Here is a 23,708-nt window from a genome sequence, read left to right on the forward strand (position 1 = left end):
ACCAAACTGTTCCTGGATGTTTGGGAGAAGTTGCTCTCGGAGGATGTGTTGGTACCATTCTTTATTCATGGCTGTGTTCTTAGGCAAAATTGTGAGTGAGCCCACTCCCTTGGCTGAGAAACAATCTCACACATGAATGGTCTCAGGATGCTTTACTGTTGGCATGACACAGGACTGATGGTAGCGCTCACCTTGTCTTCTCCGGACAAGCTTTTTTCCGGATGCCCCAAACAATCGGAAAGGGGATTCATCAGAGAAAATAACTTTACCCCAGTCCACAGCAGTCCAATCCCTGTACTTTTTGCAGAATATCAGTCTGTCCCTGATGTTTTTCCTGGAAAGAAGTTGCTTCTTTGCTGCCATTCTTGACACCAGGCCATCCTCCAAAAATCTTCGCCTCACTGTCCGTGCAGATGCACTTACACCTGCCTGCTGCCATTCCTGAGCAAGCTCTGTACTGGTGGTGCCCTGATCCCGCAGCTGAATCAACTTTAGGAGACGGTCCTGGCGCTTGTTGGACTTTCTTGGGCGCCCTGAAGCCTTCTTCACAAGAATTGAACCGCTCTCCTTGAAGTTCTTGATGATCCGATAAATGGTTGATTTAGGTGCAATTTTACTGGCAGCAATATCCTTGCCTGTGAAGCCCTTTTTGTGCAAAGCAATGATGATGGCACGTGTTTCCTTGCAGGTAACCATGGTTGACAGAGGAAGAACAATGATTCCAAGCACCACCCTCCTTTTGAAGCTTCCAGTCTGTTATTTGAACTCAATCAGCATGACAGAGTGATCTCCAGCCTTGTCCTCGCCAACACTCACAGCTGGTCCTTTTGTGGCAGGGCTGAAATGCAGTGGAAATGTTTTTTGGGGATTCAGTTAATTTACATGGTAAAGAGGGCCTTTGCAATTAATTGCAATTCATCTGATCACTCTTCATAACATTCTGGAGTATATGCAAATTGCATCATACAAACTGAAGCAGCAGACTTTGTGAAAATGTATATTTGTGTCATTCTCCAAACGTTTGGCCACGACTGTATATAGAGATTGGCAGAGGACAATCTAAATTAAGACTGAATCAGTCATTCAGTCAATGACTGTAACAATCCCACTCTACCAGGTCTCATACAGTAATGACATGAATTTAGCTCCAGCCCAAAGGGCCTTTTAATTAAACATACACATTAGAATTGGAATTACCGTCAGATATTCACCAGACTGAATTACGATTGGATGCTCCTGTCTCATTTATTTATCTGTGGTCACCTTAGCTTCTGAATGCTGTTTTCAATCAAAATACTATCAGGGGTAAGTACTGTACTGTATGTGTCGTGGCTAAATGTTGTCAATATTCTAATTGTGATCCATAACCTGTCAGAAAGAGTGTTCTGACATTATGGTAATTGGGGGGAACATTTAGTAACGTAAATGTGGATAGAATAACTTGATAGAATAATTTGTTCCCCAATTTAATTCATCCATTGGGGCCTTTCATTCATTTGGAGTTCATAAAATTTTAGCTTTAGACTCAAAACTTAAGTGTTGTCCAGAAATACCTTCAACACGCACGCACACACACAGCAGATGTACAGAGCAAACTCATTTAGTAGCAAAAGTAGCAAAACTCAAACAGGCTAGAAACGGCCTGGATGTTACTTCTTTACAGTAACTGACAGTTAAATTTACTTGGCCTTTTTCAAATATTAATGATATGAGGATTACAGGCCTGTCATAGGCACTGTCCTTGGAAGAACAATGCCTTTGAAAGAGCCTCAGACGACTTACATGAGTCTCTTCCTCATTGCTCTCTGAAGGGGTGTCTGTGGGAAAGATTTAGCCTGATCACAGTATCCTTCTATGTTCAGTGCCACTAGTCATGACAGAAGCAATGTGCTTTCAATGTGCAGAAATCCAGTGGCTTGTTTTTCCATATATCTTTCAAAAAGTACTGAATACTCAACTCAAACATAGTTCATCATGACTATTGATTTATTCTAGACTAACATGTAGTGCTCGACTGACTCCACGTTAATGTGTTTTTCCTTAATGGCTAACTTGATGGAATTTTCTTCATGCAGTTTCAGGCTATCCGTATCCTGATGATTGAAGTAGGCCGTGAAGCAATCCCTGCTGAAGGCAATTATCATACGGAAAAACATACTGTAATTTGTCATTACTCGAAGATGAATATTTGGGGCGGCCAACCTGAAAGATCTCAGAGAAGCATAGTCAGTGAAAAAGTCTTCAAATAAATGGTCTTTAAGAAAAAAGCACTTTATCCTCTTTTGACTGTTCCTTTGGGTAGATTCACTATGGCCATCAAATTGGGGCGGCAGGTAGCTTAGCGTTTAGAGCATTGGACTAGTGACCGAAAGGTTGCTAGATCAAATCTCAGAGCTGACAAGCTAAAAATCTGTCGTTCTGCCCCTGAACAAGGCAGTTAACCCACTTGCCTAGTTAAATAAAGGTTAAAATATATATAATCTGTATCTTCGATGCCAGTTCTAGTGCTTTTTAAAATTCTTCCCCTCTAATCGGCGACTGATTTAGACCTGGGACACCAGGTGTGAACAATTAATTATCAGGTAGATCAGAAAACAAGCAGTATTCTGGACCTCCAGGGTAAGATTTGAGTACACATGCACTATGGGCCGTCTCCCACAATTCCAAGCACTTTGTAAACACACCCTCAAATAGTTGCCACTCCAATTGCATTCACGTGTTTGTCACACTGAGCCTGTCTGTATTGTTGTGAATGGAAGAAATGTGGATGGACAAAAAAATTATAATTGAATTGGGCTCCAGCCATGAAAAATGCAAACCACGGTAGGAATAGCCGTAGACTCTTTAGGATTTTGTGTTCGACAATTTCAGATGGAGCTAATGCATTTTCAATGGCAGTCGTCCATTGGCATCCACCTGTGCGTCAATCTAAGTAAAGTAATATAAAAATCCCCATCAAAATTTTCAACTAGAGATATATGGGTTTTTGCATGGGCTGCGTCTCAATCCACCTATGTCAGCCTTCTGCATCTGTGGTGGAAGGTGCTGAGCTACAGTGGTGTTTGTCAGACTATGAGACATCCTGAAAATTGTGCTTCTCATGAAATTGTCTATCGTTTGGATTGAAGGTGATAACGCTGATGTGCCAACTTCTGTCTGTAGCGTCCAAACCTTTTGGGCTACAAACTAATATGACCCCACTGTGGAAAGGGGAGACTGCTCTACGGCCCGTCTGAAGGTAACCCATGCAATGAATGGAAGTATCGAGGTAATTTTGTGCCAATAAAAATAAGCGGTTAAATATGTGTCCCCCAAAAAAAATATTGTATTTATTTCCTGAGCTTTCTTATATCTCCTAGATATAGGACAGACACTTCAAAACTTTATTCCTTATGATTAATTTGTTCACTGTCTTTTTTTGCCATTTATGAATATTTTATTTCAATGTGTTTCTATGAGCTGGTGTAGCACACAGATAACAGACATTCGCATTAGAAACTAACATACAGTTTTACTCATTTCACATTTTGTCACATGGCATGTGTGGGTTGAGCAAGCAAGCTGTGGTGACCTCATGGTTATTCACTGCGACCTGCATGTCTTAAATATCCCAATGAAATGACAAAGTCATAGAGATAGCCTACACATGAGAGGTTTTGTTGAAATAAATAATTTGTACTGACAACTGAGAAAACATTATGACAACTGACTGCAGTCCTTGACCAGTTGCTCTTACAGGACATGCTGCTCGTAAATACATTCTAATGGGTTGGTGTCTAAACTACAGGGATCTCATTGATTACTATATCAGACAGTAACTGAAATACTATTCAGCCTTGAATGTGAATTGTTTACACACACTGGTTCTCTAGCAGAACATTTCACAATGAAAAGCTTGTGGTTCACGTGGTGGTGTATAACAGGTGGAGAACAAGGGTAATTCAATATTCAATAAGGTGTGTTTTACATCACATCCAGACATCCTCATGAGCCACTTTGTTTTTCTTTTCAATTATTGAAGCTGTAATGTCTTTGGCATTCATACTTAACAAATTACTAAGATCTGAGCATAATTCAATTCAGCAACACTAGTCATGTAGCTCACCAGGGCTTACAAGAGGAGACTGAGTTTTAGAAGCAGGATACAAAGGCATGTTCAGGCAGCATCTGCATTCATTGCTATCACAATCAAATCTAGTAAGATTCAGTAAGAAAAAACAATGCTTTATCACAAAAAAAGACAGGGTTTCCACACTGAATGAATTTGCAGGATTTGTCTATATTAGCCTTGCTGTCAGTCGTGGACATGTAAAACAGTAGATGAGAGGACAGTGTTTGGCTGGCAGTGGCAGTAGAGAGATAGAGGAATAGAGCACATTAAAGGGGCAAACACTTTCCCTCCCCGTACCTCTCCCTCTCTCTCTCTCTGCCTCTTTCCCACTCAGGACATTTTCTAGTGAGTAAGGATCCCTGGACTTTGATTAGTCTCAAGTGTCTTTACAAACAGCCTGCCCCCACCTTGCCTGCAGGCTGAATGAAGAAGTTTCTTACCAAATGTCACTATTAGTATTCCAGAGATTTCCATGCAGCTATCCTCCTCTCCTGTCCTCTGCCAAGCCTCACCTCTGGTAGGAACACACCTCATGCGCTGCAGAGGACCTTAGTCGTTGGTTTACAGAGGGTAGGAAAAGGTTGCCCCTCTTTTGAGGACTGCTGTTTGGCTGTTGAGGTGTTGAAGGGTTCACAGTAGGTAGCTAGATATCTCTTTCAACTAGCATCAGTTGTAGTCTGTTGTGGGACTTTATTTAGGAAATAATGCTATTGTTATCACAGATTGCATATCACACACATGCAATGAGAGAATCAATCTGGATTAAGTTGATGAAATAACTCTAATTGTTTGCACTTGTCCAGATTTTTTTTGCTTGGTTTTGTAGTAGTCTATGCATCAGAGAGACCTGGAAGTTACGGCTGGAGTAGCTACAGTGGTGTTAAGAGGGAAAATAGATCATGGCCGCATGTACATGGATATAGACAGTGAGACACACATTCATTAGAATATGTCAGATGTGAAATCATTTTGCAAATTCAACAGGTCATGCCAGATGTTATGCAACACTTCAGAATGCTATTCTAGATGACAGGCATGCGTGTGACTGTCAATCCATAAAGCCCTGCTGAAATACCAATTCAGTTGCACAATAAACACAGTTGGAACATAAGCTGACCTGTGAATCCCCCGTGCAGCATGGGTCCGTATCCTCATCAATATCAATAATCAGAAGATGATGTCAAACCTGTGTTTTTCTAGGTACTTGCTTAACCACTAGGTGGGAGTGACGACCAGATGAGGCAAGCATTGAAGTGCAAAGCTATTCATGATTGCAAAAAGGATGCGTTTAGTGCTCAAGCACTTGAGTTGTAGTTTTAGTGCTCTGCAGCATTAGGACATATCCTTGGAGCTATACGCCCTCTCAGCATCATTTCTACCAAAAAACAATACTGACTGTTCACGAAATTATTGCAAGAGACCTTCACAAGAAGTACATTGACATTCAGGAGAGGTTTTGGAGCTGACGAGGACAACATGAATTCCTTCTGGATACACACAATTTGGATACCGGGGTTCTTTTTCTTGTTTGGAATTCAAGGTACGGGTTGCATTCTAGTTCATTTTTAATATAATTATGTTGCTTTAGATTACCAGTCACATTCCTCTTTTCAGTTTGGATGCAGAGGAATTCATTTTGTGTACCTACTACGCCTGCTGAGACTCTGCTTATGCTGCTTTGATCGGCTGGCTACCTCTGGTGTCTTCTATGACTTATTTATCCCCGGTATTTATGATGTTCATCCTTGGCCATTTAGTGCACTCATATTGACAAAATACAATTCAATGTGAGTGGGGGGGGAGACACTCAGTGGCGTGAGTTCAAAGGAAATGGCTAAAGCCACCAGTTATTCAATTATTTCTGAAGTTATTTGTCTGTGATGTCCCTGCTGAGTTTGAATTATGTTGCTATATTTTTCTGTGCCCCCCCTTTGTGGTTATAGAACTGATAGCTTGGCTGAAATTGCTAGGTGGTGCATTGTCAAGTGACTAATTGCTACAGTAACCTAAATAATGATACATAAAAGTGTGTCTAATATTAATTTATTCAAGCCTTATTTGACAAGGTGAGTTGACTGAGAATACATTAGGCTATAGCAACAAACCTGGGGAAGAGTTTCAGAATTAACCAAGTTAGAGCTGGTTCATTCATCCCAAGATAGTATGATGATATTGGGAATTAAGCCAGGACTCCCCTATTTTAAACAGAGTCAGATCTTGGGTGCTATGTCTCATTGGAGGGATGGAACCATTTGCAGGGCAGTGACTTCACCCAATCACTGCCCTGGGGCGTTTGGGTCTCCTTTAGACCAGAGGGAAGAGTACAACCTACTGGCCCTCCTACCCACTTTCAGCAGCTTTCCATCTCCTGTACAGTGATGAACCAGGCCCATCCCTGCCTAGCTTCAGACAGCTTCTTGTGACCGTATGTGCAGTACAACATCTACACACAACACTAATAGGCCTTCATTGAACAGGTTGCTGGTGTTGTACTAAGGTATTGTCCACTAGTATGTAATCCCTCTTTCCACAGGTCCTCATGCTTGGGTACATCTCTGATGGCCTCATGGCAGCATCCCACAACTAACAGGATTCAAACCCGCTACCTTGTGGTTCTGTCTTTTGGGTGTTCCTGACGATGACCAGTTACCCAAGGACCCCTGTGTGCAGACTAGTTCTAATTTGGTGAATGATTTCCATTGTGACATGACTATTGAAGTAATTTGGTTAATTGTCTGATTCTAAAAGGAGTTGTGTGTGCAGTTATGGTGAGCTGTGAAATCCAGCACAGTAGTCAATAAACAACTCAATGGGGCTTAATTAGGAAATGGATTTGAATGAAACCACAACCTCCGGGTCAACAACACTTGGGGCTTCCAGCTCTAACTTATGAAATGTCTAATATATTATCTATGAAATGCAATGCATGATTCAGCCTTATCATGACAGTAGAATGTATGTTATACACAACTGCCAGGGGATGTCGTATGAGGTCTTCCTAATATACACAAGCGGGGCTTTTTATTTAGGAGCCACAGTGCACCTAGAAAAATGTAAGATTCTAGCTTTAATATCTCATATTTTTCATTGTGCTTCTACATTTCCTTGTGTGCGGCTCCATTTTTCAACTTGTAAAAGTCAGAGGAGAGCCCTGCCTAGGTCTGTTTACATGGAACCACAGCAGGAGAGACACAGCAGCATTTTCACTTTGATCTCCAACAGAACCCTGTATGCTTAACCAGTCTGGCCATGTCTCACGCCTTGGGGAAGTGTCACAGGTTGGTGGCCTCGACCATGTCTGGTCCTCCTCGCTGGCCCTCTTTTCCTCTTCATCTAACTTTAAATTACCCTTCTTGTTGTACTAACGCAATGCTCATCTGTTAAATTAAATGGTGTAAGCAAGTCAACATGCTGATCTAAATGCCCACTGTTTATGTATCTTTGGAGATGGAGCCTCTTCTGAGTGCAGTACAGCCAACACGGTTAACTAATAATGAAACTGCACCATAGATCACTATTGAAGTCAGGAGAAAGTAAAGTGTTTAGTATGGCTGCTTCATAGAGCACGTGTACTGTATTTTCTCTTCATAGAGCACATGTACTGTATTTGCTCTTCATAGAGCACATGTACTGTATTTGCTCTTCATAGATCACATGTACTGTATTTGCTCTTCATAGAGCACATGTACTGTATTTTCTCTTCATAGAGCACATGTACTGTATTTGCTCTTCATAGAGCACATGTACTGTTTGGGGCTTTCATAGCACATACTATACAATAGTGGATTGTTCCCTTACATACTGTATGTTGAAAAAAATACATGATTTTGCAGTTGAAAAAATAGGAAGAAAACAGCAGTTTGGCCTTGTGCCATGCATTTTCTTTCTTTGTTTTTTGGTTCATCCTTTTCTGATGGGAAGTATTAGGAACCGTGAGGTACAGAGTTGTTTAATGGTGTTGATGCTGTTAATCTTTTCTGAGGAAAAAATGACTTTTGTAAATTATCCAGAGATGGCATAGCAGAAATTGAGTAGTATAAACTGTGGATAGAATTTATTTATTCTTCTTTTTCCGGTAATACAAATAATTGCCTTTCACGTGGTGATCAATTCACACTAGCCCCCTGGGAGGGTTTTATTCAAATGATTATTTGAATGAAAATCGTGCCATCGCCTCGGAAACAAGAGAACACTCCTTAAATAAAGTCAGAGTATGCTAGATTCTGTAATCTGTTTGGAATGGCTTCTGGGATTAACCCCAAAACAGGGCTGGATGGAGAACTCAGAAACATTACCCCATACCCATTAAATAAACCTTCAGAATGTCAGGCGCACAGGGAATACACACACATTCAGAAATGAATTGGAAAGAGAAGGTTAAACAGTCAGAATAATTAATACAATCAGAATATCTCTCGCCGGGCCTTTCACTGGAGTCCACGTTGATCTCTCTTTGGGGACTCGTGATTTTCCTCCTCAAGAGAGACCACAGACTCCCCCTATTGAAAAACGATCCAACTTAATTGAGTCGTGTGTTTTTTGGGGTCTTCATATATTCCAATAATGTCTCTGTGGTTGGTTGTAGGCAGGATGTGGTTTGGGTTCCTCTGAGGTGTTCTGTGCTGGGAAATTATGTAAATACTGTGCTGTAGCCACAGGGAGAGAGGGAGAGAAGGGAGCAGAGACAGGGCTGAGTTGGGTCTGGAATAAAACACAAAAGAGCGAAATTGCAGCAATACACCGTTACCTTTTATACACCCGCACCACTTCGCATTCAGCTTCTTTAATGTCCACAACGCTCCACTTCTCAGAGCCCCATCCCAGGAAAATTGCTATTAGCTCTGTGTTCCCGGTACAAGCCTTATGGTGCCTGTGATCCTCTGGTACTTTGAAGTGAAACACGTTTTGCTAACCGTAAACGTGGTGTCTGTTGGTGGGGCTTCTCTCCTCATTTCTCCAGGTCAATGTACTCAAAGGAGCCAGACTTTTTAAACTCTCTTCAATACCTCCAGTGGGCACAGGAGAATGATCTGTGCACTTTGGAAATGAAAACTGCTGTACAGTGTCTTAGGCTATATGCCCCCAGACCTTTGAAATATATGACAGGGTCGACTGCATTTAGTTCTGTTACTAACACATTTTATTGTTAGCACTTTGCATTTATCTGACATTTCCTTCACAAAGTGAAAGCATGTGTGGCGTATGGGGGGGCGGAGCATACATCAATACATCTATATTATAAAAATGTTTAATGAAATTATTTATTTTCTCCACGAGTCCATCTTCTGGCAGTTTGTGCGTCTCTTTGTTGTTGATTTAAGTGATGCGTTTCTAATCATCATCCATACTTTCTAAGTGTAAACTCTTTAATTAGATTTCAGTATCATCATAACCAATAAGCTTTCAGGAAGACTAGCTGTAGTTCTCTTCACTATGGAGTACTCCTATTCCACTTAGAATCACAATAACTATCATGCAGGTTGGAATCCACATACTTTATTCTCTTACCAGGCAAACTGACGTATGCATCACGGCTGAATTTGGAGAATGGAGAAGCTGTACGAATGTGTAGAGGGAAGACAAAATACTGTGCATTCGGAAAGTGTTCAGATTCCTTCCCTTTTCCACATTTTTTTACGTTACAGCCTTATTCTAATATGGATTAAATAACCCCCACTCATCAATCTACACACAATACCCCATAATGACAAAGCGAGAACAAGTTTTTAGAAACTTTTGCAAATGTATTAAAAATAAAATAATGAAATACCTTATTTACATAAGTATTCAGACCCTTTGCTATGAGACTTGAAATTGAGCTCAGGTGCATCCTGTTTTTATTGATCATCCTTGATATGTTTTTACAACTTGATTGGTGTCCACCTGTGGTAAATTCAATTGATTGGACATGATATGAAAAGGCACACACCTGTCTATATAAGGTCCCATAGTTGACAGTGTATGTCAGAGCAAAAACCAAAGCATGAGGTCGAAGGAATAAAGCTCCAAGACAGGATTGTGTTGAGGCACAGATATGTGGAAGGGTACCAATAACTATCATGAATGTCCCCAAGAACGCGTTGGCCTCCATCATTCTTAAATGGAAGAAGTTTGGAACCACCAAGACTTTTCCTCACGCTGGCCACCCGGCCAAACTGAGCAATCTGGGGGGAAGGGCTTTGGTCAGGGAGGTGACCAAGAACCCGATGGTCACTCTGACAGAGCTCCGGAGTTCCTCTGTAGAGATAGCAGAACCTTCCAGAAGAACAACCATCTGTGCAGCACTCCACCAATCAGGCCTTTATGGTAGAGTGGCCAGACGGAAGCCACACCTCAGTAAAAGGCACATGACAGCAAGATTAAACTGTTTGGCTTGAATGCCAAGCGTCACATCTGGAAGAAACCTGGCACCATCCCAATGGTGAAGCATGGTGGTGGCAGCATTATACTGTGGGGATGTTTTTCAACGGCAGGGACTGGGAGACTAGAGGAAAGTACATGGAGATCCTTGATGAAAATCTGCTCCAGAGTGCTCAGGACCTCAGACTGGGGTGAAGGTTCACATTCCAACAGGACAACAACCCTAAGCACACAGCCAAGAAAATGCAGGAGTGACTTCAGGAAGAGTCTCGGATTGTGGCCCAGCCAGAGACCGGACTTAAACCAGATCGAACATCTCTGGAGAGACCTGAAAATATCTGTGCAGCGACGCTCCCCATCCAACCTGACAGAGCTTGAGAGGATCTGCAGAGAAGAATGGGAGAAACTCCCCAAATACAGGTGTGCCAAACTTGTAGTGTCATACCCAAGAAGACTTGAGACAGTAATCGCTGCCAAAGGTGCTTCAACAAAGTACTGAGTAAAGGCTCTGAATACGTATGTAAATGTTTTTGCTTTGTCATTATACAGTATTGTGTGTAGATTTTAGTTATATATTTTTTATTTTACCTTTATTTAACTAGGCAAGTCAGTCAAAATGGAGGAAAATTGAGGGGGACATTTAAAAAAAAAACAATTTTAGAATAAGGCTGTAACATAACAAAATGTTTAAAAAGTCAAGGGGTCTGAATACTTTCCAAATGCACTGTATACCCCAATGCAAAAATCAAATCAATTTATCTTCATAAACAATGTTGGAATTCAGCAGATACTCTAATATAAAAATGAAATGAGGAGACTCTCATTAGTATTATTCCTCTGCCTTCCAGTCCCTGACATTATGTTATCTGTTTCTGAATCTCATCTTGAAGTCCAACTTCAAAGGTTTTACTTCCTTTCATAGTGATGCAAATCCAGGATCTTCCTCTAAGGTGTATAGAAGTAGTGCACCACTATTGTAATGAAGACCGCAGTACTCCTTCTGCGTATGTCTTGAACAAGCCCATCTGATCCGGATTTCTGACCTCTATAACCGGCCTACTCAGCCCCTCGTCTGCATTGTTCATTAACACAATGCTAAGTGCAGTTGTTTCCCTGCTGTTTGCTGTCTGGCTGGATGAGGACGTCATTGGTGTGTCTTACATGCACACAGGCACTTAGGTTTTATCAGGAGAAAGGACATATTAAGGGACATGCGGTATGTTTATGTTTTGTACCTGGGCGAATACGTACCTTGCCTTTTTCCCTGTCCTCTCTACAACACCTGGTATACATAATAGTGTGCTTCAGTGACTCCCGAATAGGCTCAGAAACATCTTTCATCTGTCAATTTCCTGCTCACTACCAGGGTGTAGTCTTTACAATGTTGAGATATCAAAACACTCTTTGAATGGAGGACTTAAAACACAGCTTGTTTCCCAGACCACATAGTCCATTTTGTCTCTTATAGTGTTTGACAAACACTTCCTTGGCTCCATTTCTTGAGTTTCAAAACTTCTAGTTTCATCTTTGCTTTACTTGCAGATACACATCTCCAGCATTCCCTGAAGACAGTGATCTATTTTTTTTCCAGCGACAAGGGGTGATCAGTCAAACTGGAATTGATTCTGACACACTAAAGTGATTTTATCCACATGTGGCTGGGAAATGTCAGCTAATACTAATAATGAATCGCTCTAGATTATAAATGATAGAAAATGTCTCAAGAAATGTTAATGTGTGGTGAACCTTGCAGGAAAGCAATTTGTCTCATCTTCCCTTTAATATCCCCTCCTTCTCCCTCGTAATACACTCTAAGAAACAACCACTGACAGAGAGTGCTCTCTTGGTGAGGGTTCTGTTTACAATATTTAGACTCTGAGCTTTAGAGAGTTGTTATGAACCTGAGGCTTTTAGTTTTAGTTCTGTTTCCAGTCTTTCCACCAGCCAGACGGCATGTTGGTTTGACATGTGCAACAGGGAGGGTTTTCTATTTTCTTGTGTATCGGGATGCCGAACCTATCCTCCGGAGATTTGAGATTTAATATGAGGAAAATACACGTTGTAATTTTAATTAGTATATTTTTCGCTTTGAGTTCAGTCGTAGGAAAAAATGGTTGTAAGCTCTGTTTTCCTCAAACTTAATCTTGTTACCAGCCCGATAATGAATCACCAAATCCCAATGCACTAATGGAATTAGATGACGATTGTGTAGAGAAAAGTGGGACACACAATGACTGCCATTGTAAAGGTACCTGGGCTGTGGGAAGCTGGTCCACACATTGGAATGCGAATGAGACATTAAAAATGGATCTCTCAGAAACGTCAGTACCTGTTTATATCCGATCATAGAATAAAGTCTGAGTTAAGAAGTTATTTATCTCTGCCTATTTTTTGAATGTTCCAACTTGTTTACCAGGAATTAGTCCTTTTTGGGACGTTTTTCTTGGGTAAACTCTATCACTGGATTATTGTCATTGTTGTTGACCACCCCTCCTATTTCCCTTGTTTGTTGAAGCTCAAAGGTCTACCTGAAGAATTACAAATGTACAGTTGCACACAGAAGAACATAATTATGTTTGCCAAAATACCTCTAGGTACTACACAGCACCTGTAATGCCATTTCATTCCGATCTTAACAATTTTTTGCTCAGATGATGATTGATACGGTATCAATGAATGTAATTACATTATTTGTCATGGTAATTTCTTCCTGTGATCCTTTTGTGAGGTCGGCTAATTGACTGAAGATAAATCATTGACAATGTTAAGGAGTGAAGAAAATAGCTGGTTTAGATGTACAGTACGTGTTTGTGTTTGCCAATGCTACTTCAACAGGAATATCCAGTTAACCTGACATCAGAGCAGTACATCTGAGAAGGATCACGAATCTGTGAGCTTTAATACTGTATAACAACTGCATACACACATTTTGTAGAGTACTGTTGTTGGACAGACATTCTTCTTCTGGCAAGAATTATGGGGTGTTCATCTCTCTTTCTTTCTTAATCAGTATGCTGACACGGTGATCTTTTTAAGAACTGCAACGCTAGTCTGTTGTGTCATTTAGTTTGGCAGTCTGTTCTTAATTTCTTCATTATGACAGCCACTAATAACACATTTGAGGTTAATTATATTTCCCAGGCATGACTGCTTCAGGCCTGCTCCCGCTCATTCCTACAGGGAGCGGGGAGTGGGAGCAGAGAGCTGGCAGGGAGAACACGGGAGGAATCCTTAATTGGTTTGTAAGGAAATTCTGGGTGAGCTTGGATGACATCATGCACAGCATTCCTCCTTCAGGAGCCGAAATGAGCCTGAGAAAGGAAAAGAGAGACTTGAAAAGGCATTTGGAACCACATGTGAAATAAAGAAGTAGCCCAGTCTTTCTTCTCACCTCCCCCAGTTATCACAGCAATCAAAATGAGGCCTCCACCCCATGTAGTGTCAGCTGTTATGGGACCTGTTCGCTTGCCCTTTCATCCTGTATTTTTTCCACTGCTCTGCAGTGCCTCAAGGAGCGTGCATCTACTAAGAGAGAACACCTTCGGCGGCTTGAATACTCCAAGCTCCCGTTCTCAAAATATACAAGCATCTTACCCCAGCGTGGTTGGTGGGGTTTTATTACTGGAGGCACTGACTTTGAAAAACAATCGAAGCCAAGCACTTATGTTGACGGTATGAAACAAGCATTAGGATTTTAAATATGCTTGCTTCACATTACGAAATTTGTATTTGAACATTTAAACAGACTGGTTGAAGAAGTTTTATGAGTCTTGTTTTTTTCCAGACAGGTAGAGTGCAATAAAAGCAGACACTACATGGAACAATAGACTACATAGTCTTTATCTGAAAGCGTTATTATCCGTCAAAACCTTGCCTCCTCCTTTTTGTTTACTCAATTTCAAATTAATGTTGAAAGGAATTGAGAAACAAGGACAGAGGAAGCAAGGATTTGACAGCTAGTAAAGTTTTCAGACAGCCATAGTTTCTCCCATGATGTGCTTGTTTTTTCCCATGAGCCCCTATGTTTGGATCAAAGACAAGCATTGCACATTAGCAGTGATTCATTTGAGCATCAGCCATTAATTTTTGTTTGTTTGTCTGTCAAAGCATTTAAATTCCATTATTAAAGGGGTAAATTTACCACATAACACAAAGCATTTTCTACAGACTCTCTTGGTGGTAATTTGTCTTGTCCTTGTACTGTATGTGTCCAGAGAAATACAAAAGACGATCTATCACATTTAATCATGCTATCTTTCCAACATCTAACACTGCCTGGTCTAGCTTGCTTTGGTGATCAAACACGTCTGCTCATATTATTTTCATCATATTAAAATAAGTTTTGCGTTTTCGCAGACACCGCTTACATTTCCAGAAATCATTTATTTTTTGCCACCATGAGCCAGAATGATTTTAGTCTTGAATAATTTACTGACTTGTTTATGGGAAACTCTCAATAGCAACCCTGGGCTTTGAATTGTTAATCAACATGAAAATCTGAGACTAATGCGACTCCATCATGATCTTTAATTAGGATTTTGTCACTTTCAGCAGCCAAATTAGCATCATGATTTCAAATGGTACATTATCAGATGATGAATATGGCTGCAAGCAGCGATAACAGTCACCAGACGATCTGCTTTAACATGAGAACACTGTATTATATTACATTTAACCTCTCTGGGCTAGTGGGACGTCACCGTCCCACTCTATTCAACAGCCAGTGGAACAGGGTGGCGTGAAATACAATAATTTCAATTTTTCAAACATACAAGTATTTTACACCATTTTAAAGATAAGACTCTCGTTAATCTAACCACATTGTCCGATTTCAAAAAGGCTTTACAGCGAAAGCAAAGCATTAGATTATGTTAGGAGAGTACATAGCCCAAAATAATCACACAGCCATTTTCCAAGCAAGCATATATGTCACAGAAACCCAAAACACAGCTAAATGAAGCACTAACCTTTGATGATCTTCATCAGATGACACTCCTAGGACATTATGTTATACAATACATGCATGTTTTGTTCAATCAAGTTCATATTTATATCAAAAAACTGCTTTTTACATTGGCGTGTGATGTTCAGAAAATGTATCCCCACCGAAAACTTCCGGTGAATTTACTAAATTACTCATCATAAATGTTGACAAATACATAACAATTATTTTAACCTCTTACATCTAGATGTTCCGCTAGCGGAACGTCTGCTCCAATATCCAATGATGGGCGGGGCGCGAAATACAAACTCCTCTAAAATCCGAAAACTTCCACTTTTCAAACATATGACTATTTTACAGCTATTTAAAGACAAGACTCTCGTTAATCTAACCACACTGTCCGATTTCAAAAAGGCTTTACAGCGAAAGCAAAACATTAGATTATGTCAGCAGAGTACCCAGCCAGAAATAATCAGACACACATTTTTCAAGCTAGCATATAATGTCACAAAAAACAAAACCACAGCTAAATGCAGCACTAACCTTTGATTATCTTCATCAGATGACACACCTAGGACATTATGTTATACAATACATGCATGTCTGTTCAATCAAGTTCATATTTATATCAAAAACCAGCTTTTTACATTAGCATGTGACGTTCCGAACTAGCATTCCCACCGAACACTTCCGGTGAATTGACTAAATTACTCACGATAAACGTTCACAAAAAGCATAACAATTATTTTAAGAATTATAGATACAGAACTCCTCTATGCACTCGATATGTCCGATTTTAAAATAGCTTTTCGGATGAAACACATTTTGCAATATTCTAAGTACATAGCCCGGCATCACAGGGCTAGCTATTTAGACACCCAACCAGTTTAGCCTTCACCAAAATCACATTTCCTATAAGAAAAATGGTCTTACCTTTCCTGTTCTTCATCAGAATGCACTCCCAGGACTTCTACTTCAATAACAAATGTAGGTTTGGTCCCAAATAATCCATCGTTATGTTCCATCAATAACGTTTTGTTTGTGCGTTCTAGACACTATCCCAATGGTAAATCACGGTCACGAGCATGGCGCAGAACGTGACAAAAAATTTCTAAATATTCCATTACCATACTTTGAAGCATGTCAACCGCTGTTTAAAACCAATTTTTATGCAATTTATCTCGTAGAAAAGCGATAATATTCCGAGCGGGAATCTGCATGTCTGTAAACTGAGGGAAAAACCGAAAGACGGGGGCGGGGCATGTCGCGAGCGTAAGCATTTCTCCACTGAGAGACCACTTAGCTTTTGCTCTCTATTGTTTCAGCCAGGGCTTTGAATTACGTCATTCCTGTTTTTCCCGGGCTCTGAGAGCCCATTGGAGACGTGGGAAGTGTCACGTAACAGCAGAGATCCTTAGTTTTTGGAAGAGATGTCAAAGAAAGCAAATAAATGGTCAGACAGGGTACTTCCTGAACAGAACCTTCTCAGGTTTTTGCCTGCCATAGGAGTTCTGTTATACTCACAGACACCATTCAAACAGTTTTAGAAACTTTGGAGTGTTTTCTCTCCAAAGCTAATAATTATATACATATTCTAGTTTCTGGGCAGGACTAATAATCTGATTAAATCGGGTACGTTTTTTATCCAGCCGTGAAAATACTGCCCCCTAGCCATAAGAGGTTAAGAATTATAGATACAGAACTCCTTTATGCAATCACTATTTCAGATTTTAAAATAGCTTTTCAGCGAAAGCACATTTTGCAATATTCTGAGTACATAGCTCAGCCATCACGGCTAGCTATTTTGACACCCGCCAACTTCGGGGCACACTCAGAACTCAGAATTAGTATTAGAAAAATTGTATTACCTTTGCTGATCTTCATCAGAATGCACTCCCAGGGCTGCTACTTCCACAAGAAATGTTGTTTTTGTTCCAAATAATCCATAGTTATGTCCAAATACCTCCATTTTGTTCATGCGTTCAGGTCACTATCCAAAGGGTAACGCGCGAGCGCATTGAGAAAAAAATCTAAATGTTCCATTACCGTACTTAGAAGCATGTCAAATGCTGTTTAAAATCAATTTTATGGTATTTTTCTCATAAAATAGCGATAATATTCCAACCGGACAATAGTGTATTCATTCAAAGAGGAAAAGAAAAAACAGCGTGGTCTCGTGAACGAGCATATCCAATCTCTTTGTCACCAGGCAGACCACTGACAAACTGAGCTACTATACTCTGCCCAGAGAAAGGAGACGCCTCAATCCACTTTCTGAAGGCTTTAGAGAGCCAATGGAAGCCTTAAAGTGCTATGTAACCCCACAGATACTGTAGTTTTGATAGAGAATCTAAAGAAGAACTACAAATTCTCAGACAGGCCACTTCCTGCTTGGAATTTTCTCAGGTTTTTGCCTGCCATATGAGTTCTGTTATACTCACAGACACCATTCAAACAGTTTTAGAAACTTCAGTGTTTTCTATCCAAATCTACTAATAATATGCATATTCTCGTTTCTGGGCAAGAGTAGTAACCAGTTTAAATCGGGTACGTTTTTTATCCGTCCGTGAAAATACTGCCCCCTAGCCCAGACCGGTTAATCATGATGATCCATGATTCAAACATACTGCAGTACTGGATCTTGTTGTCAGAGGCATTAGTTACCCAGTCTAACTAACCTACAGTATCCTCTTTTAGTGGCATCATAGCCCAAAATATGTTTATCTACTGCTCTGTGTTTTGTGTGGTCACACAGTTCTGACTGATATACAGTGTTGTATTAGGTTGGACTTTCATCGCTTTCCAGTACATGACACACTGACATCAAGCACAGATGCGCGCAACTCTTGGTTGCAGTAAGAAAGCCAGCTGCGACATTCAACATAGCCTAGGTTTTTGTTTTTATTAGTTTTAAACAAAATAACTATTTGGGGTTTTTATGTGCTTACAATTATGTTTTGATTCTTGCCTGAACAGTCACTAAGGTTGTATTTTGTTGTTATCTTTGGAAAATAACTATTGTGGATGCAGCAGTTGTTAGCTAGAATGCTAACGCTCATTGATATAGGCTGTAGCAAAAGCTAGCCAAAGAGCCATTTTACTGGTTGAAGTTGATTTGCGATGATGACACAAAATGATATTATGCAGGACATTCATATGAGCCTTAAAATCCAATTATAATAAGCAACATGTAAATAGAGGCTTTTTTCGCTGGTGTTCCATAAGAACTCCCCCGAGTTCTGCCACCAACTTGCGAGCATTGCCCTCACGCATCAATATTTGCAAATACAGAAAGGGGCCTATTGCAGGGCTATTTGGTTTAGACCTACTCTTACACACACCTTTGTGGCTGATTGTTGATTTGGAGAGTGTTTAGGAACTCCTCCCAGTGTGGCATCCCGGTGCATCCAGAATCAAATCGAAATCTTGGAGAGGATATCTCTGATCAACGACGAGAGGTGTTCCACAGCGTGTGTCCATCACATTGATGAGAGCCATATTGGCATTATGCAAAACAGGAAAGATTACATTCTTGGCAGGTAAAGTGGCCGACCATGCTCTGGAAGGGTGGGATCAGGGGAAGGCAGTGGGGAGACTTTGCCAGGCATCGATCACAGACACAGCCACTTGAGACTCCAGAAACAGAAGGCATCTCAATCTGTGGGATGGTGCGGTTGTTTACTTTTACTGGGAAAATGTCCTTGGCTCGGTCCGCCGCTCAGGGTCCCCTGTAGTGCTGGCATTCTATTGTGTGAAAGCAAAGCAGTGGAGAGTAGAATCCCTTTCACCAGGAGACACACAACACAACACAACACTTTGGCAAAGCTGCATCGCTCTGTCCTTGAGCTGCTACGGTAACTCTGACACGTTGGCTTGGGTCAGTCCGAATAAGGAGAGGGTGTGTCATGCCAAATAATGTCCCCCGGCCAAATAGTGTCCCCCTCTACGTCACAATGGGATTCGATAAACCATTATGGTCTGTTGCTATATCAACGGTGTGATGACCTAATGATTCGAATTTTGGAGATGCACTGCACATTATTACATTGCACACTTTCTGCCTGTGGACATCTGTTCTACAATGTGCCAGCAGAGCATGATACCCTTTGTTGGCATAATTGATCTCTTTCAGGTATAGAGTACACCTGGCATACCCCTTTTTCTCCACTGTATTGAAAAAGTGAGAAAGAGGGATAGTGTGTGGTGTTCCTTTCACGTCTGTAGTGGCATCCAGCTAAAGCCAGGCCCAGCTCCAGCTCCAGCTACACTTGATCCCTGAATCACTTGTTTAACAAGCAACGCCTCATTTTCACGTAATTCTCTCATTCTGAAAATGAACCACATACTGTAGAGGGAAAACATTAGTTCACAGATAGTAGTTAGTTCGTTAACTAGATAACATTTCACACAGATTGCCGGGGTCCAGTAAGAAACAAATGCGTTATAACTTGAGGAACGGCAAGGAGTCGTATACCAGTTAATACTATAGCGAATTGGTTAGGTTACTAACTTTAACTCATCTGATGTTGTAACGTTAGATGTCTGACTTTATTACCCAGCTAATTTTCACACCATCAACTCAATTATTTGATCAGTTAAGTTGGCTAATGTTGCTCAACATTTCTCTGGCTAGCTAATGGAGAATTCAATCCAGCTAGCAAGATACTTAGCGCAAATTCGACAACATCCGGTGAAATCGGAGTGAGCCAAATTCAAAATCGTAATATTAAACATTCATGATTCTTTATCTTAGAATCTTGTTAATCGAACCGTGTTGTCCGATTTACAATAGGCTTTACGGCAAAAGCATAGCATTTGATTATCTGAGGACAGCGCCCCACAACAACATATGTTTTCAAACCAGCACAGACGTCATAATATCATAAATAGCAAAGAAATAAATCACTTACCTTTGAAGAGCTTCCTCTGTTTGCAATCCCAAGGGTCCCAGATACACAATGAATGGTCGTTTTGAGTGCACCCTCGTACACGCGCGCAAGAGACTACTTTTGCCTTACCTCTCCCCATGGATAAACAACTATTACCCGAGAGAAGATGACTTATATTCTTACCCGTATCTGTGTCATACAGTATGCAGATTTTCATATTTGTACTGACACACACACACACACATACACACACACACACACACACACACACACACACACACACACACTATAATATTAAATTCTGCTGTGGTCAAATAAAGAAACCATTACATAACAACTTATCAGGGCAAAATTTGAAATGGGACACTTACTGATCATGTGCCATGGTGAAACAACTTTGATGGGCTTCAACCGGCGCCACAGTCTTCGCCCTCTCAAACTTCTGGCAGATTCTTCAATCCTAAATGGCAAGCATTCATCTGTCAGCTCAGCCTCCTTAGTAAAAATCACACTCCTGTGTGGCTGGACATCCTTCCCCCGTAGGTAGATATGATTGCCTAACAAGTTGGAAGAGAAGAGTTGTTGAAATACTCAAGTCTAAGTACATTTGCACTGCTGTCTTTCGCTCTCTGTTTCTCTCTCTATGTCTGTCTTCCACTCTCTTCCCACCTCTCTCTCACTTTCTCACTTTCTTCCCCCCTGTCTAGCAAAGACACCTAAGCTGTGTTTGAATACCCATACTAACATATTTTATACTACATACTTAATGAGCATATACTACATACTATTAGTTCATTTTAGTATACTGAAAATTAACAGTATGCTTTCAGTTGAGCATACTAGCTCTTCACATGTCTACCGGAAGTTGATGCTGTTGCTTTGCAACCTCTTGCTAGCAAGTTAGCATAACAAATTACTAGTTAGACATTTTACGACTTCAGGTGTGTTCTTAAATTCAATCTGGAGTGTCAGAGTGTGCTCATAAATTCAGAGCGTTTCCCTCTGAGCGCACACTGGACACTCGGGCCGAGGAGTAAGGTTGATTTTGAGCGTTCTGAAGTCAAGCACCCAAGCTAACATTGGCTAGCTTGCTAGCTACTTCCAGACACAAATGAGACCACTGACCATTTTACTCGCCATAGCAGAGCTGGTTAGGCAGTTTTAATGTTATCCAGAGCATTGGTGGCTGTAACTGCTGCTGGCAACAATTTAATTAGCTTTTTTGCTGACGTTTACTGACACCAGCCATATTCAACGGGTGATGAGCGCTCGTAAATTCATTATTCTCCACTCTGGTAGACTCAGACAAGAGTGCTCTGAAATCGGAGTAGATAGCCAGAGTGAATTTACGAAAGCACCCAAATGTCCATTGAGAACGCACAACAACTATACCATTTAGCTAGGCTAAGAATGACAGGAATAATCAAGTCAATAAACGTTGGGTAGTTAGCCTATAGTTAATCTACTAGCAAGTAACGTTAGGTAGCTAGCTAACAACATACCGGTACATACAGCTGTAATGATACGCTATGTGGTTCGTAAGGACAGCATAGCTAACAAATTGTCTGCCAATATAACATGTGTCATACTTATTGAAAAGTCTTTCTTTATTACATTGCTCAACATTTTCTTAACATTTGTCATAATTAGTTAAAGCAATTAATTTGTATCCGCTCTCGTTGTACTTTGCCTGCATATTTTCCGCCAGTTTCTTCAAATCTGGAAACGATGTGAAGCCAAGCCCATCTCCTGAAGAATTGCATGATGGGCCCAAAAATACAGAAATAGTGTCCTCTGCGTGTATACTTCATATTATGACGAATTTAGTAGAACATCCGGGAACCTTTGGCATGCTAACTAATTATATCCATACTATGACCAATAAGCATACTATATACTCAATTCACGTCATAAATAGTACGGTTAGTGCGGTTAGTATGAGTATCGAACACAGCTCTAGTTAAGGGCATGTGGAATTACCACAATTGTTTACACCTATCCATTTGATTGATCAGGTTTAACTTATAGCTAGACACTTCAATGTGACAGACATATAACTATATCAGTGGAGGCTGCTGAGGAGAGGATGGCTCATAATAGTGTCTGGAATGGAGTCAATTGAATGGTATTAACCACATGGAAACCACATGTTTGATACCATTCACTCCATTCCAGACATTACTATGAGCCATCCTCCCCTCAGCAGCCTCCACTGAACTATATGTATATCTAGCAACTAGCTAACGTTAGATGGAAAATGGTTGTTGAAAATGGTTGTACATACTATTTGGCATGACAGACGGACCTATAGATGGAGCTCTGTTTACGTTTGGGTCTGTTTATAGCCGGAATGGAAGAGCAGGAGCCCCTGCAGGGATAGTATTGGTTTGCCGTTAGAGAGGAGGTCTATTGTAAAGTGATTTGTATAGATGAGAATAGATTACAAACTCATAGTAGGGTTGTCATAGATGAAAAAGCAACCCCTTTTTCTTTACAGTCACCTTACCAACTATGTATAAAAAAAAGTGGAACCACAAATAAACTCTTTGTAGTGGCTTGTACAAGCCCAGCTCACGATCAACGACAAATAGATGATGTTTGGTAAATGTTCCTTAAAAATAACTTCAAGAGTTAAGGCCCTTGAGATCTCATGGCTAATTTCCTCTTGTCATCGTCACGAAATGTCTCGGACTGAAGACCTGGGTAATATCCAGCGGTAAGAGTACGGTGCCTATTGCTACAACTAACCAGAACAACCACAGTGATATAATGTTTTTGGCTTCTACAACAGCGAAAGTGGTTTGTTACAGAATTAATAATATTCCAGTGCTTTTAGGAGGGACTCACTGGCCACACCTACTTTGTATCTCTGCCATGTTGGCTTGAATATGATTTGTATTCACAGTCCAAAGTCCATGTTGTACGCATATGGCTTGTTAGCCTCTGAAATGGATGTATTTAATTGTTCTATTGTTCACTTAGCCCATTGCCACTGCTGTCCTGGCACGATGAAGCTGTAAAAGTTGCGGAGCACAGACGATTTGGGCTGCTAGGCAGCTCTCTAGAATATCTGGACGGGCTGTTGCAGAGTATAAAATATGTTTTGGCCCATCCAGCTGTACTTAGCATGTATTCAAATGCAAAAGCCATTGTTGTTTCCCTGGGTTGGGTATTGTTGGATTCAGTATGGTTGAATAGTCTTTAGGGAATGTTCCTGTATCAAGTGCACACACTGTCTTTGAGTGTCATTGTAATAAGGAAATGTATGTAACCAGTTTTCCCTCTGTAACTAGCCACCCTTTGCCTTCATAACAACTTTGCACACTCTTTGCATTATCTCAACCAGCTTCATGAGGTAGTCACCTGGAATGCATTTAAATTAACAGGTGTGCCTTGTTAAAAGTTC

The 23,708-nt window shown here is 40.7% G+C and overlaps 1 protein-coding gene across 3 annotated transcripts in view; it reads left to right on the top strand.

Annotated features, from left to right (window-relative positions):
- LOC115163124 (limbic system-associated membrane protein) overlaps positions 1-23,708 on the top strand; it is a 1,234,562-nt gene that overhangs the window by 498,001 nt on the left and 712,853 nt on the right. The window contains exon 1 of one of the 3 annotated variants that reach the window (XM_029714759.1): positions 5,400-5,651. The exons of the other annotated variants lie outside the window; for them this stretch is intronic. Within the exon in view, the coding sequence (XP_029570619.1) occupies positions 5,588-5,651 (64 nt within the window). The 5' untranslated portion in view covers positions 5,400-5,587. Of the gene's footprint in view, positions 1-5,399; positions 5,652-23,708 lie in introns of those variants that run through there. 3 annotated transcript variants of the gene reach the window in all.

This window comes from Salmo trutta, chromosome 26 (genome assembly GCF_901001165.1).
Source record: "Salmo trutta chromosome 26, fSalTru1.1, whole genome shotgun sequence".
Taxonomy (NCBI): Eukaryota; Metazoa; Chordata; class Actinopteri; order Salmoniformes; family Salmonidae; genus Salmo; species Salmo trutta.